Genomic DNA, 16,976 nt, shown 5'->3' with positions numbered 1-16,976 from the left:
TTTTTTTTGGCTACAATTAATTATGTCTTCTATGGCTTGAAGGTGTTCTGGCAGAACAGATTCTGGAACACTGTTGAGCTGTCAGACTAAGCTACTGGATTAGTTAGTTTTTGGTGTCCCACCATTTCATTTTTGTCTTGTTATATGGGATTAGAAGGCAAAGAGCAGGTCAAGTGAGAGGAGAGAGATTGAGGTGTGGAAGGTGTTACTCCACCCCCAAATTAAAGGCATGGTACATTCTGTACAGTCATGATCTTCATAATGTAAACTAGAAATACCACATCTTGTAGGTATATACAAACACCAGCATGGCATATGCTAGAGTCAAAAAGTCACCATTTCATTCTGGTTAATACTACTTGACCTAGGCTAGATAAAAGAAGGAATAGTATTGACATTAATCTGCCTAAGGCAGCACCAGAAGACTTTGCTGGGAGGGTAATTATCAGAGTTTAGCACTAAAACAGCCTTCATGGAGATAATATAATCAAATGACTCTCAAAGTATGGGCCAAGGACCCAACCAAGTTCAAGGTCAAAATTATTTTCACATCCTAAAACATTTAACTTTAAATACAATATTAATAAATGTAATCCGCGTAAGTAAAAATTCTTTGGGGGACGCTTAATAATTTTTAGACTGAACTGTTTGAGAGTTTGAGAGTCACTGATCTAATCCATTCCCCTTCATTCACTGAAAAAATGTGAGGCAACTGAGGCCAAGAGGTAAGAAGTGAGCTGTCAAGTGGCAGAAATAAGGATTCGTATTCAAGTCCTCGGGATTCAACTACAATAATTCTTGCTATTACAAGTTGGGAGCTAAGGCAGAAGTATAAAGTATGCTTCAGGAAACAGTCTAAGAACAATCACATCTTTTTTTCTCCTCCATTTTTAAATGTTATTTCCTTTCAGGATAGTAAATGAGATTTGGGTTACAGGAATAGAGACCACCCGAGATATATGGGGGTTGACATTTATAGCAAATCCATCACACTGTGGTACTAAAGACAGAAGTCTTAGTATAGAAGTATATAGTATAGTAAATAGCATGGAAATCAGTATTTTCTGGGTCCATGATGGGTCTCCCACTTTCTTTCAGATTAAAATTTTTTTAAATGTGAGTGGGAAACACACTCAGGGAGTCTGAGCTACTTGCTGGGTTACACAGCTAGCTAAACAGCAGCATAATATAATCAGAACTCAGGTTGTCCAATTCTGAACCCATTATTCTTTCTACTATACCAGGTTCACTATCATAAGTACAATCATGGCGCCATCTAGTGGGATGAATCCTAACAGCAACACTAGGTAGGATACCAAGGTTCTGAAAGGATAGGCAACTCCAGCCCCTCCTGGGCTTTTGGAACAGAAGAAAATCCACTTAATGGTGGCACCTGCTTTTCTCTAAAAACCTGCTAGTCACTTAAAAAAAGTGACTTTTTGTCTTCTGGCCCATCTCTACAATCCTATCCATTTCTAAAACTGGAATTCCTTTTAAGAAATGCAGACTATTTCTGCAACGCTATCAAATCTGTAAAATTTTATGTCAGTGTACAGAGGGGCAAGCTTTCACTAGCAGGGTCATCTGCCATCCTAGAAGCCTCTCTATCCTTCTATCACACCCCTCTCTGTTGTACAGCAAGACACACATGAGAAAGTTGAGACTAAACAACTCTAAAGACAATTGGAATGAAAGCTGCAAAATCCCTTACAAGTGCAGACTTTACCTTTTTCCTCCTTTCAGAGTTGGGATCATCAATGTTGTGGAAGCTGTTTTCATCGATTTCACCTAGCCAGACATGTTCTCCAATCCCAACCAAGCAATTCGGGTTCCCTTTGCAGTTTCTTCTACAAAGCAAAGTTAATAAATTAACATTAGACTTAAAACAACAGTTACACAAATAGCTACCTGGTCCAGTCAGTTTTTGCAGAGAAAAACCACACTGAATGGAATCACTTGTCTTTTGTTGCCTGTCATGACAATTAAACAAGGCACTGTGCTCACTGGGAAAACAAAAACAAAGACCAACCCTAACCTTGAAAAATATAAGGTAAAGAGGGCAGTACCTAACAAAATCTTTTAATTAGACTAGGTATCATCCACCAATTCCAAATCTTCAGATTATGTTCTAAACAAATGGCCACGAAGTGGTTACTTTATCTTGAGGTGAAATGCACGCACGTGAATAACGCTGCACCACAGGCAATGAGGAATATCAAAAACAAGAAATTCAAGATTATGAACTCACAGCAAAAAAAGCATAACCAGAGGAACAGCTTACCAGTGACTTCAATATAAAGGAAAACATCATTAGAATGCTTTTAGAACCCTGACAAATGACTCATTTTAGAAATGAAGGAGGCCCACTCAAGTGTTATAACTGATCCACATCACACTGGTAGGCCAGCCAGCACACTAGACACATACATGCTGCCTCGTTAAAGGCCTCAGATTTTCACTAGCAAACTACCTTGCCATCTATATCAAATCACTCCAGAAGTCCAATATTCCACCGCCTGTTCTCTTTTAAAAACTTATTTTGCCATACATATGCTACCACATTTAACTGACAACTCCTCTCCCAACTACTTTCTCAATACCTTCTCTAACCTTGCCTTCCAAAGACTAACCCTATGTCTGCTGTGTTACTTCACAGCTATATCAAATCATCTTCCAGCACTGGTAAGACTTAGGAGTATATCGGATTTTTGCTCTTCTCCACTGACACAAAATAACCTAAGCACCACTTTCTACAGATTCAGCAGCCCTCTGTTCACAGAAAAGAAACCATTAAAAATTTTCTCCTCATACCATTCATATACAGAACTGCCTATCTAGAAGACATCTAACTGAATTCCCTATAATCATTTCAAATTGTGAATGAAAGTTGTCAAGTTTCCCTTGATGACCTAGCTTTCTAGGAAATTTCAACATTAATTCTTGTTCTATACTTCACATTCAGCCTATACTCAAATCCCACATTTCTGTCTAAGTATAAATTCCTTTCTTCTTTATCCCTATCTTAACTTAGGCCATAGTAAACATCAACCTGGGGTCCAACATTCAACTACTCTCATTGTCCTAGGACTTTGCCATCTCTTCAATACTACGCACATCTTTTAGGGGATAATAAAAGTATTATATATTATATGTCCTCCAATCTCCTCTCCTCCCCATCTATTTACACCAGAACTTCTATCTCCCTACTATCCTGATTGGAGACTTCCCTGCTTACTGTTCTCCAATTGTGGAAGTATGAACCAAAAACCAGACTATACCACTGTTACTAGATGGAGTGGATCAATCTAATACTCTTATGTGGTCCCACACTCCCTGTTGAATTTTTTCTTTTGAACTAATTTTCAAGACCCCTCTCCCTGTTCTCCACTCTCCTGGGTGTCAGATCCCTATTAAAGTTTCTCAAAGACAAGAATTGTCTTTGCTCTTGTATTTTCAGGTCCAGTGCTTAATCTGACTACCTAGAAAAAATGCTAACAAAATAATTGCCAATCTATTGCAGGAATGACTGAACAAACTATAGCATATTAATATATTGGAATATAATGCCATAAGGAAAAGGATCATAGATTTGGGGCTAGATAGATGTCCCAAAACCTGGGATTATTTCTATAAAACACTGATTTTTAAAGCCTCAAAAACTCCTGTCCCATAGGGTCACTGAAGTTTGTTTTGTTTTTACACAGGAGATTAACAGAAAAAAGTTCTAGAAGAAAGACAAAAAACTTGACTATGCATCTTGAGGGTTTGGATTTTTTTTTCTCCCTTTCAGTTGACTTGGGGGTGAAAGAAGCCTTCTCTATTTCATCTTTCATCAACTTCTAAAATCCAACCTCTTCCATGACTTTCCCTAAATAAAAGTTGAGATTACTACAACTTCTAATAACTATAAAATAAAGAGGAATTAGATAAGATGTCTAAGGTTCTGTCTGGCTCTAATATTCTGTAAACGTGGGTAAAACACCTATTATTTGTGATACATGCAATGTAAACACTTTCGATGTGTTTTCCAAGTACTGACATGTCAGGGTGAGTGAAGCCAAAAAGTACCTACCATTGTGTAGGCCAAGCACTGTGATATACACTGGAGAGATAAAGGCAAAAACAGCAGATCTCAAGGAGCTCACATTCTAACTGGAGAGACAAGCAGCCATGTATAAACACGTATGTGGGACAATCTCAGAGGGCAACAGGTAAACACAAAAGGATCAAAGCCCAATCACTTCTCTTCTATTAAGTGAACTGAAAAAAATTATAATTCGATCTGTCTAATCATGCAGAGGCCATTCAAAATGTTAACGACTTATTGTTATTGACTTCTCTCCAACTTTTTCTAGTTTCCTGTCTCTCAGTGAATCCTTCTGCAACAGGCAAGCCAAGGGAGGAAACAATCAATGACAGCTTTCTTGAATATGCTTCCAGTGAAGAGTTTTTAATCACATACAGACTTTGCCTAATATGGTTTGCTAAGATACAGGCTTCTTCCTGCTTACTGACAATGCTGACTAGACAAAAAGCAAGCTTTAATCATTTAACATAACCTCTTCAGCATAAAATAACTTCCAGATGGCTGGTTCTAGTACTTTTGCTTAGACTGGAAACCTGGTAGAGAGAAAAGTTCCCCAGGATGATCAGAAATACATCCTATTCTCCGTCCCCAGAAGCTGGAGTGCGGGTTCGGCCACAGGCTCGGCCTGCATGGCAGCAGTGGTCCTGGGGGAAGATAAGATGGGTCCTGAGTGGATCTTCCCAAACCAGAATGATCTGGGGCAGCACTAGGGCCCCACAGACGGCACAGGTGACTGCGCAGTGAAGAAGCAGAGGACCTGGGGTCAGGCCCAACAGACTATTCCTACCAGCCTCTGAACCAGGACCCTGAGCAAGAAGAAATAGAGTTGGCACCAGTGGAAGGCATTGGAGATGCTGTCACTGACATTCAGGAAAGGATCCAGGCCCTGGGGCTGCACCTACCTGACCCTCCTGTAGAGAGTGAAGATGAGGAAGAGGAGGGAGCTATAGCACTGAGCAGCAGAAGTTCCATACCCATGGACCCAGAACATGTGGAGCTGGTGAAAAGGACAATGGCTGGAGTAAGTCTGCCTGTCCCAGGAGTCCCTATCTGGGCTCAGGAGATTTCAGATGCCCAGTGGGAAGATGTGGTACAGAAGACTCTCCAGGCTCGACAGGCAACCTCTACATGGAAGTGACTGCCACTGAGAACAGCCTCATTTCTTTTTTTCCCCAGTACCAAACCTTGTACCACCTTGATACACAACTGGATAAATTCATGGTCCCCAATTATTTGTTTTTCTTGCTCCCTTCTATATCATGTGCAAACTTGGACTTCTCTCCAGAGATCCACTTTATTCAATTCTGTACATATGGGGACATCTGCCCAAGCCCAACCCACCTCAGCACGTAACACTTTGCAGAGAATAAAGCACCCTATGTATTAAAAAAAAAAAAATACAATCTATTATTATCATCCATTCAGGTTACTCTGCAACCTCAAAAACAAAGTCTACTTTTTATTGTTGATGCTAAATAAACTGATATTTTGGTAAATGACAAATAAATTGACAAGGTGTGCGAGGAATAGCAAGGAGTTAAGTATCAATGGATTGCAGAGTAATTGAAGAGCTTGGTCTAGGAAGACTGAAAAGGTCGAAAGGAGTTAGATTATAAAGAGTTTTAAAAGCCAAAGAGGATTTTATATCTGATCAAGAATTACCACAAAGAACTGCTTTAGGAAAATGACTGACAGCTGAGTGGAGGATGGACTCTTAGGAAGGGAAGTAAAGCTTTGCTTTATTGCACTTTGCAGATTTGCAACATTTTCCCCAACATCATGTGCTCATGTCTCTAATTTCAAACTTTTATTATGTTTGTTTTGATATTATTAGTTATCTTTGATGTTTCTTTTCTAATTGTTTTGGGGCCCCATAAACCATACCCACTGAATGGGTATGATGAAATTAATAATTGTTGTCTTCTGACTCTTCCACTGACCAGCACTTTCCTGTCTCTCTCCCTACTTTAGGCTTCCCCATTCCCTGATACAATACTAAAACCAGGTCAATTAATAACCCTACAACTGTCAAGTGAAAGGAAAAGTCAATCCATAGGGCAAACTTCATTGCTACCTTAAGATATTGCCAGTCACACCACCATTCCAAACTTCAGCAACCACTCCCTTGATCAGTCAACAGCCAAAGACATAAGACTCTTTCAGCAAAAAAAAAAAAAAAATTACAATTCACTGAAGATGATTAGCATTTAATAAAGTTATTTCAGTGATCCCTGACTGCTGTTTGCACTCTTAATACTTTTCATTTTCATGTCTTTACTTTCCTCTCTGCGGTAGCACCCCTGCCTGTACAAACCATAGTCCCTGTCAACTCAATTACCATCTTCCACACAACTGCCAAAGAGATTTTCCTAAACCACAGGTTTAGCCATAGCAATATCCTGTTGTGTAAACTCCGGCTGCTCCCAAACTCTACTCTGGCATTTTTCTTACCTCTCCAGTATACAGGAAGCGTTCCTCCCCACTTTCTGGTTCAGCTGTACTGATGGACCTACCTGCTGCTGCTCACAGGATGCTCCATTTCTAGGTCTTGGCACTCACTCCCCTGTATAGTCTCCACAGCTTGAATGCTCCTCCCCCCTTCCCCAATCTCGGGATTCTTTTAAGTTCAAGGGTCACCTTCCCCAAGAGGCCCTTCCACTGCCTCAAACTGGTAGGGCTGTACCTTACAATGTTCCTCTTTTTTTTTTTTTTTTAAGCAATCGGGGTTAAGTAACTTGCTCAAGGTTACAAGGCCAGTTATTTCTGGGTGTGGTGCTGAGTGTCTGAGCCCGGGATTCGATCTCCAGGTCTTCTCAACACTGGAGCCGGTACTCTTACTCGCTGTGCTACCTGGCCGCCCCGTCAACTCTTTATGAACTGAAATTCTGAGGGCAAGGAATGTTTCTGTTCTGTCTCTGTATCCCCACTACTTAAGATATTACCTAGGACACTTAAAATTCAATTCAAGTGACATGCCTAGGATCAGAGATTCCATATCAGAGCCAGTTCTTCCTAGCTCTAAAACCAGTATGCTTATCCATTACAAGAGGCAGCTTCTCTAGAAGATTTTCATTAGGTACAACTGCTTATGGATCTTGTATTGACTAAACTATTATAAAATCCTAGAAAGGACCAATTTTCACTATGTTCCTAGGAACTGCAGTTAATTCATATCTAGCATATCTTTGACAATGAACAAATTCAAGAGCTCTGTGCTCCAGTTTGTTTAAACTATAAATTACTTCCCAGGTTTTGAGGAAACAGATTACGTGTAAAGGATCCCCACTTTGACAATCTGGTTAAAAAAAAAAAGACTCCTTTCTCAAACTACTGTCTTAAAAGTATGAAATATGGGGCAGCTAGGTGACGCAGTAAATAGAAAGCACTGACCCTGGAGTCAGGAGGACCCCAGAGTTCAAATTGGGGCCTCAGACACTTAAACACTTACTAGCTGTGTGACCTTAGGTACTTAACCCCAATTTCCCTGCCTTCCCCCCTCCAAAAAGACCAAAGAGTATGAAATACAGAATTAGGGGAATTATAATGAAATAAGTTACCAAAATATTTTAAGTTTTATGTACCTCAAGATAAGAACCACTTAGAACCATACAAATATTTGGTATTGTGGGTCTATTTCTTGGTTTGTTTTTGTTTTGCTTTTTGGAGGGCAATTGGGATTAAGTGACTTGCCCAAGTGTCTGGGGGCGGATCCAAACTCAGATCCTCCTGACTCCAGGGCCGCAGTGCTCCACTCACTCACTGCGCCACCTAGCCGCCCCCTATTTCATGTTTTTGATCAAAAATTTTATCTGGGATATGTCTGGGTAGGGGCCAGTAAGAACTGTTATCTGAAACCTTGTATCAGACAGTTTACCAGTTGCCTTTTATCCCAAAGTTGTTGTAACCTGCTGTGATAAAGATGCTTCCAAGAGAAAATGCAGTTATAGTAATTTTAAAAAACATTTGGTATTAAGTTTGCTGTGTTTAATTCTAGATGCCTCAAATTTCCATTAATGACCTGATCCTAATCAAAGAGCAGAGAGAAATGGATTTACACTAATGAGGTTAAGAGTGGAGAAATGAGAGAAGTCTAGGTTACAAAGTTTTTTTCCAATATTACTAAAGAATTAAAGTCCTAGCATAAATCTGGTGGTAGTGTGGAAATAAACATAGCAAGGTGCATCAGAAAAGTGAAAGAGTTTAAGTCACTTAATCCTGATTATTTTGAACAAGATCCAAGGAGTAGCATTAAGTATATGAAACTCAAGGCCCAAAGGTTGGCTCTCAGGCACAGATGAAGATACTCTATTTAGACATTGTTATCCACAAAGAAAAGGCTATTTTCAGTGAAAATCTTTCTAGAATATGTTGCATATTTCTTATTCATAACCTACTATTTATTATTGAGGAGGGGCATTATCATGACTACCAAATATTGCAGACGCCAATTCCAATGCCATCTCCTCCATAAAACTTTCAATGAGCTCTAACGTTACCTTATTAACTCAGAAATGTGAGAAATTAGATGATCACTTTGTTAAAACTGAATAAATTAAGTTTCCAGAAGCTCCTAAGTCTTAACTTGTACAAACTACAAGCCCAGTGAGGGGTCAGGTGTTCTGGGCCCATGCTGAGCTGGGCTAAGGCAATTCCCAATCACAGCAGTGCAGTTCACTCACATTGGAAGAATAAGGGAGCAGATGAAATTACCTCCCCCTCCAGCAAAGCAAGGAGCTATTACTGAGGTCATTCTTACTTTTCAGGTTTACTAAGGTCTAAATCAATTATCACAATCTTCTATGCATTATCCCACTTAACTTTGAATACTAAAGAATCCCCAGGACAAAGGAGGATTAGAAGAATTTTGCATGGGGATAGTAAAAAATTTCTGAAAAATGTGGCACAGTTCACATTCGAGAAGAAAAAAAACCTAACATTGAAGCATTTTCACAGATCCAATCATATTTTATAAAAGCCAAGTTGCCCAGAACTAAGCTTTGGAAACATTGTGCCGGATTTCTTACGTACCTTATATACTATGTATTCTCCCCCCAAAAGTATGCATATATCGAAATGTTTGGAATGCAACAACCAGCTATGACAATTAAAATGAAATTTCATTAATCAATTGGGGAATTTCCTAAAAAACCAGACACTAGGGTATAAATAAAGACAAAAATGAAAGTCCTCAAGGAACTTACATCCTACTAAAGGAGACAGCATATATACAATATAAATACGAGGTATTTATTTTCTTTCAAAGGGGAAGAACATGAAATTGAAGGGATCAAAAGTTGGAGGGGCTTGGTTGTTCAAGGACAGGATTCTAGGAGGCAGAGGTAAGGAAGTATATTCCAGGCTTCCTATGTACTAACAAGACTTCCAGAAAGACGGATACTTGAACAGGGTCAGAAAGTCCAGCTCCAGTAAACCCTTATGTTTTCACCAGAAGAAATAATGGTCAAGAAATTCAAGAAGAAATTATAGCACCTGAGTTCAAATCCAGCCTCAGACACTTAATACAAAAACTAGCCCTTTGACCTTAGGCAAGTCACTTAAGCCCAACTGCCCTACCTTCCCCCCTACACCAAAAAGCAAAAAAAAAGTTGGAGGGCAATAGGAAAGGAGATCTACCAAGTAAAAAACCAGTTCAGGGTAACCTACCTTTCCAATCCCCTTAAACTTTACCTCTATAACTTACATACCCACTCTAGACCCCATCCCTCTTTCATGAAGTCCCAGTTTCCCCACCCCTGGTTTAGAGGAAAATGTATTCCATTTTGCACAAATATAATACCTACAATACCTAGATTAAAAACAAAGTTCTATTTATCATCTATATATAACTATTTATCTATATATAACTATCATAGAAAAGAAATTAGGGAACCTTACCCAATAATAGACTCCCCCTAGAAACAAGAGAAGACCAGATAGAAACCCATGATCTTGATAGCAAGAAATATTAAAACAAAAATTTTTTCAATGTAAGCCGGCTGTTTAAAAACAATAGATTAATAAACATTGGACTCTCTGAAAATCAAAATTTTAATAAAAAGCCTGTGCACTTTATTTTAGGAAATCACAAATAACTATTTGCAACCAGAGAACCAAGAACTAAGAAAAAAAAACAATGACCTCCTGAAGGAAAGTCCCAGGAACTTCAGCCAAACCTTGAGTTTCAATGTCTCCAAACTTGCAAAAATGTAGAAAGAAGCAATTCAAATCATCCAAGGACCTAGGCGGAATTATACAAGACCAAGAAGCTTCTATCATAACTAGGAGAACGTGGAATATGGCAAAAAAAAAAAAAAAAAACCTCCACTGACCCTCACTACTCCCTTATCAATTCACTACCAGGCTCTCTACCAGAGGCTCTTCTAAAAATCCCTCAAGTCGTCTCCTCCTCCTCCCATCCCCCTTCTCAGTATTTTATAGGAAAACCTGAAGTTTGTTGTTTTAAATTCATAATAAAATAATTAAAACAAGGACAGGAGCTTGGCTTAGCTGTAAAATGAGGGGAAGGGAAGTAATATAGGAGGAAAAGGTGGGTTGGGGCCATGTTGGTTTTAAATACCAAACTGAAGGGGAAAAAAATGTTAATGAAAAATAAGTAGAATTTATCTTGTTTTTAAGGTTAAATCAGATCTATACAAAACAAGCATAAACACTAAAGTACTAAAATTAACTATTATTCAAGAGAGGCAAATTCAGGATGTTAACATACCTAACTCAAGCATTTCAGGTTAATGCTTCTCCAATACCTCACAAGGTCAAGGTGGGAGGTTGACCCAGGGTCCTCAAAAGACCGTGCGCTAACAAAACACCAACTGTCAGATGCTACAAAATTAGAAAAGGTTTTTACCCATATGGGCCTAGTGAGAGTTGGTGTTATCTAGGGACTACTAACAAACAATCTGTAAGAGTTTGTGAGTGGCCACTAGGGACTGAATGTTTTTTTCCATAGCAACTTTCTATAGCTTACCCATGCTGACAAAATGACTGCTCTACTGAATTACCTTTGCTTCTTCCCACACCCTTCTATGTCCTTTAACAAATATCTTCTCTATTGTGTTTGCTCTCACCAGGTTATGGCAGAAGACACTTGACTTTGTCATGTATCACCAGCCCTCCACAATATGGAGAAAGGAAAGAGAGCTATTTTGAAATCTAACACTGACTTCTCTGAATTTTAGTTTATGTATAAAATAGAAGCCTGGAGTCCTTCTAGTCCAAAGATTTCAGTGAAAACATTTTGCAATATCCCTTTCCCAGTCTCCCTTAATGCTACCACCTTCCCTGAGATCGTCTCAAATGTATCCTGTCTGCTTCTTATTTGAAGAGTTGTCCACTTCTAGTCTCATCCATAAGACTGAAGCTCCTCGAGGGCAAGCAGGGGCCTTTTCGTTTTTCTTTGTATCTCTGGGGCTTAACAAACACAATAGGTGCTCAATACAGACTAGACAATGCCCCCAGTAAAATGGGTAAGATGAGGACCAGGCTCAGGCAACCCCCTTGAACTCTTAGGGAATCTTTCCATTTGATGAGGCATTTGCCTGAGGCCATAAGCCTTTCATTGTGGCTCTGCCCAAATCTTTAGCCCTCGTTTGTCCAGCAACTTTCCACTCTAAATCACTTATTTACTGGAGTCAGACCTCATTAACTCCTCCTGAAGACCCTCACCAAACTCATTACTGGAGTCTGACCTCATTGACTCCTTCAGAAGACCCTCCCCAAACTCCTCTAGACCACCCCTAGATTCCTCCCACAACCTTTCTGTATAGAAGACCCCATCTTGTTCCATGTGGTGTGAGAGCACAATAGAATTTTCTAGCAGACTTGCTCTGTGGCCCTCTTGACCAACACAAGCCTTACAGATAACTGAGGCTTCTTAAGAGTCTACCCAATATGGCATTTTAATAAACTTTACTTTTCTTTGGCTGAGCTGACTTGAGTAAAATTCATTGAGCAGGACCCGGTGTGTTGGTATTTGGGGGTCTCGAGCACCCCAACCCTATACATCTTTTCATGGTGACCCTCTTAATCAGGTAGACTCAAAAAACAGTGGCTTCTCTGGGTTGCTACATAGGAGGCTCCTACTCAGAGTATTTCCCTCCCAAGTTTCCACCTTATTCATGTGTAGACTGTTTTTTCTTCCCAACTACAGGATAAAATCTAAGGAAAAGGAACTATCTTTGAACATAAATTCTGAATACAATGATCCTTACAGAGCAGACATTTAACAAAATGCTTCATTGAACATTGCTGAACTGAGCCTGAATGTAAATACTACACCAAGAGAATGTAGATAAACCAGTTAAGAGCACCATCCCAATATTTAAAGGGGTACTGAGGAAATCACTAACAAAGTTCAATGTTGATGCCTAGAGCGATGCTCCTTTCCAAGAGCAGCAAGATTAACTCACTCCCCACACCAGGAGGATTACTTCCCCCTTCCTATACACTCAACAACAAACAAAACTTTCAGGTTTGCAAAGAGTTCCCTATAATCACCCTTATCTAATAATGGGCAAATAACCTACCAGTTTCCTCATTGGTAAATTGAGGTTGGACCAGATGATGTCTAAGGTCCCTTTTTTTGGTCTAAATCCTATAGACGAAAGAGTTCAAGGATTAACTATCAATCCTATTTACAGAAGAGACCAGCAAATGGAAAGTGATTTTTGGCCAAGGCTCACACAGAAGCAGGGCTGGCATGTGCCATCCAAATCCACTGACTTCAAACAGTGTTCTTTACAATAATCAACCCAAATTTACCACAGGTAAAGACTCTTCAATTCCAAGATCAAAGCCGAACACTTTCCCCCTACATTTTTAGACTTTATCAACCTAATGTCAATAATCAACCCTAAGAGTACATTGAAAGACTATCTTTGTAGTTATAAAAACTCAACTAGCTCTGCTGAAACTCTCATTTTACATTTGATTATATCTGTAAAATAAATTCCACAAAATATGCACACCCTTTGACCCAGCAATAGCACTAGTAAGTCTGTATTCCAAAGAGATCATAAAGGAAAAGGACCCACAAGTACAAAAATATTTAAGGCAGTTCTTTTTGTAGTGGTCAAGAATTGGAAATTGAGGAGATGCCCATCAACTGGTGAATGGCTGAACAAGTTGTGGTATACCAATATAATGGAATAATATTGTTCCATGAGAAATGATAAGTGAGTTCCAGAAAAAACCTGCAAAGACTTACATGAACTGATGAGTTAAGTGAGCAGAACCAGGAGAACATTGTACACAATAACACTGTGCTATTATCAACTATGTATTGCCAAGATCCAAAAATGGATCCAAAACAATTCCAAAAGACTCCTAATGAAAAATGCTATCCACATTCAGAGAAAGAACTATGGAGTCTGAATGCAGATTAAAGCATACTATTTTCACTTCTTTGGGGTTTCCCCCTTTCTTTTTTCACAACAAGACTATGCACATGTATAAGCCTTTATCAGATCGTTTGCCATCATCTAGTGGGAGATAAGGGAGAAAAACTCAACAATCTTATAAAAATAAATATTGAAAAGTATCTTTACAACTGATTGGAAAATAAAATACCACTTACAAATAAAAAATCAATTCCAGGGAGAAGGTTAACCTTGACCCAGACATAGCAATGCGAAAAAAACCAGGAAGTGAAAGCCTAGTCTAATGTGTTTCTCATAAGTAAAAGGGGATTGAAGTAACTGAATTCTAAACTCCTTTCTAACTCCCTACAATTCTAGCTAGATCTCACAAGAAATCAAAGTTCATTCATCCCCAATCTATTCTAGCTCTAACAAGCATTTGTAAAGGTCCAAGGTACAAGGCATTTTGGTAGGTCTGGGAAAACAAAAACTGCCCCCAAAGAGTTGACATTTTAGGAAAGGGAAACCCTTGCTCAAATGTAACCCACACAAGTTTTCATCCCAGTCATGGTCAAGACGTTTCCCTACTCCTCTTTCCCAATTCTGATCTTCGGTTTCCTCCTCCTTGGACAAAGACCTCCAAGGACTAGTTCCACTTTTAAACCTGGTAATACAATCTAGCAAGTACTAAGTTCCTACCAAATGCACAACACCTTGGGAGGAACCAAGGATTACCAAGACAAAAATAACTTTTAAAATCCCTGCTCATTACCAAATTGCAAGAATTCCATCATCCCTTCCCTCAACTAAAACAGAATCTGAGAGCTGCTGCAGCCAAACACCTGGGCAAGTCAGGGACCCTCTTGGAGGGTCACTTCCCTGGTTTTTAATTCAATTCAATTAACATTTATTATCTGCAGGAAGCGTGCTAAGCAATGATACAAAAATCAGCTAAAGACAGTACCGGCCGTCGAGAAGTTTGCTCGGCAAGCAGATCTATACCAAGTAAGCTTGGTGTTCAAGACAGACTGGGACAACGCAAAGAGCTCAGAGTGGGATAGTACATAAGAAGCCGGGCCTGGAGTCAGAAGGGTTCAAAAGCCGGCCTCAAATTAGTAGCTGTGTAATTCCGGGGCCACTCACTAAACCCTGCAGTCTGCCTCAGTTTCCTCGTCTGTAAGAAATGAGCTGGAGGAGAAATGCCAAACCACTCTAAAGCATGTGACAAGAAAACCCCCAGTGGGGGCGCAGTGAGTAGAGAGCACTGGCCCTGGAGTCAGGAGGACCCGAGTTCAAATCCTACATCAGACCCTTGACACACTTACTAGCCTTGGGCAAGTCACTTAACCCCAACTGCCCCCCAAAAAGCAAAAAAAGAGAAAAAGAAACCCCCACCCCGTGTAAAGAACATCAGCTCAGAAGTTAAAGGGGCCTGGATTCAAATCCTGCCTCAGATACATACTAGCCAACATTAACTCCGTCAAGTCACTTAGATCTCCCCGGGCGTCAATTTCCCTGAGTTATCTTCCAGCTTCACATCGGTAAAGCAGCTCTATGGTCCAGCTGAAAAACGTTAAACCCACCGAAGTGAGCAAGCATTTACGAAGCGCCTACAGCGGGGCTTCAGGTGGGACCCTGGGCAAGTGCCGGCAACAGTGTCCTTGTCTGTAAAATGGGGGCGACGCTGGGGCCAGCGCCTGGCTGCCAGGGAGGAAGGGGGCTCTGGAGCCTCCCCAGGGGGCCTCGACTCCCAACGGGCATTTAACCAGGGCCGGTTGCCTTGGCTCCTCCTGGGGGAATTCGAAAGGTGCGCGCCACGCTGGGCGCCCGCCACTGCAGGGTCGCAGTTTGGGGGCGGCGCCCCCCCCCAACCCCCAGCGCCCTCCCTTCCCGGCCCGGGGGCGGGCCTCACCTGCACACGCCCCGGATGCAGGGCTCCAGCCAGATGCGGTAGGCCGCCTCGATGTGCTCCTGCGACACCTCCTCGGGCCGCACCGTCTCCGCCCATCGCCAGGCGGCCTTCTCCAGCTGCAGCCGCGGGGCCATGGTGTCCCCGTGGTCGTTGCCGCCCGCTAGCGAGGAGGAACAGGCAGCTGCTTCAGCCTGCTCCCGCCCGCACGCACTGGGCCCGACCCCTCAGTCACCACCGCCGCCGCCGCCTGCACAGTTCGGGCCCAGCCCAGCCCTGCGCCCACCGCGACGCGACGCGACGCGACCCGACAGACACCCCCCCCCCGCGCTCGGAAGTTGGACGTTTACTCCCCGCTGCAGCGCGTGCGCGCTCCCAAAGCGTCCGCTGCGTCTCTCGCGCGTCTGCGCAGACAGGCCACTGGTGCCCACCACCTCCCCACCGGCTAAATAGCCTGGAGGCCTGGGCCGCTGAGACTCGCCCCGCCCACACCGGGTCTCAGATCCGAGAGGAGGGGGCTCTCTCTGCCAACCTCCAGAAGCCGATGTTTGTTAGAGGGTGTCATTTGTTTTTGTTCCTTCCCCCTCCCCCATACTTCTGTAAGGCCGAGAAGTGTACGAAGCGCGCATCAGCAGGGGCTTGGGGGAGGGAGGGAGGGTCTGAGGGTCACGAACTTGGAGCCACAACTCAGCTGTCCATCCTTAGAAGCCCTCCATCACCCCTAGTCGGAAACGACTCGCCTCACCTGGAGGCTAACGTGGTCAGCTGACTCCATAGTTACACATAGAGTACACTTCCCAGCGTTCTTTTCTGCGGAATCCTACTCTCCCGTCACCCCCAAAGCATAGTGCATGCTGGGAGATGTAGTCTCGGAGGCCTCCGCTGGCCCACCTCCTATCCCCAATCCTTTCTCTGCGTGATTGAGTCACAGAGAATGACTGAAGGACATCGACCACCTCTCTACTAGTGCATCTGCCCCAGGGCGATGTGGGTGGGCCTCATTGCGTTCCCAGAATACTCTTTGAAGTCTTGGTTCCCCTCTTGTCCCTGCTCTAAATGGCCTGTTTTGGTTCTGTCCACCCCTGCCCTTCCACTAAGGTCTCTGGGAAAGCCCATTCATCACAATCTCATTTAGTGCTCTGCTTGGAAAGGTACCTTAGAGACGGTAGTTTACAGATAAGGAAAGATGCAGAAAGATAGATACAGAGGCTCAGAGAGGGTCGCAAAATTTGTGGAGACTATTCCAAGCTCTGCAACAATCATTCCCGACCCAGCCTTGGGAGATTTCTCTCCCTTCACTGCGCTCCTCCACCCCAACAAGGGATTCACTCAGGAACTTAAATGGAGAGACGGTCTGATCCGTAGGGGTAGTTAGAAGATGACCTGTCAAGGTCGGCTTGGGGGATTTGTTCTGAGAAGCCTGGATTCGGTCAAAGGGTCACACTTGTGGACCTAGAGGGCCACAGGTAATCTCGAGGCAGTAGGTTCCCCACCCCTCACTCTCCACCACCCCTACACCCCCGCGGGGAGGGGGCACCACCCTACAACAGAGAAGCTTTCCGGTTTTCTTTTGACCAGAGGCTGACATAAGCAAAAGGGCTTATCT

General features: G+C 42.1%; 1 protein-coding gene and 1 pseudogene across 3 annotated transcripts in view; one reads left to right on the top strand and one right to left on the bottom strand.

The window, feature by feature from the left end:
• USP48 (ubiquitin specific peptidase 48) overlaps positions 1-15,720 on the bottom strand; it is a 59,810-nt gene extending 44,090 nt beyond the window's left edge. The window contains exons 1-2 of one of the 3 annotated variants that reach the window (XM_069078479.1): positions 15,374-15,720; positions 1,727-1,847 (exon numbers count right to left, since the gene is read on the bottom strand). In XM_069078479.1, coding sequence (XP_068934580.1) covers positions 1,727-1,847; positions 15,374-15,507 — 255 coding nt within the window. In that variant the 5' untranslated portion in view covers positions 15,508-15,720. The remainder of the gene's footprint in view (positions 1-1,726; positions 1,848-15,373) is intronic. The other 2 variants (XM_069078478.1, XM_069078477.1) reach the window with 2 other exon arrangements.
• LOC138154041 (male-enhanced antigen 1 pseudogene) lies at positions 3,364-5,316 on the top strand (annotated as a pseudogene).
• Positions 15,721-16,976: the final 1,256 nt, after the last annotated feature.

The sequence above is a fragment of the Petaurus breviceps genome, unplaced genomic scaffold (genome assembly GCF_028583685.1).
Source record: "Petaurus breviceps papuanus isolate PSGF00001 unplaced genomic scaffold, PetGlider_PUasm1.0 91041, whole genome shotgun sequence".
Taxonomy (NCBI): domain Eukaryota; kingdom Metazoa; phylum Chordata; class Mammalia; order Diprotodontia; family Petauridae; genus Petaurus; species Petaurus breviceps.
This window is presented reverse-complemented; position numbering and strand designations above follow the sequence as displayed.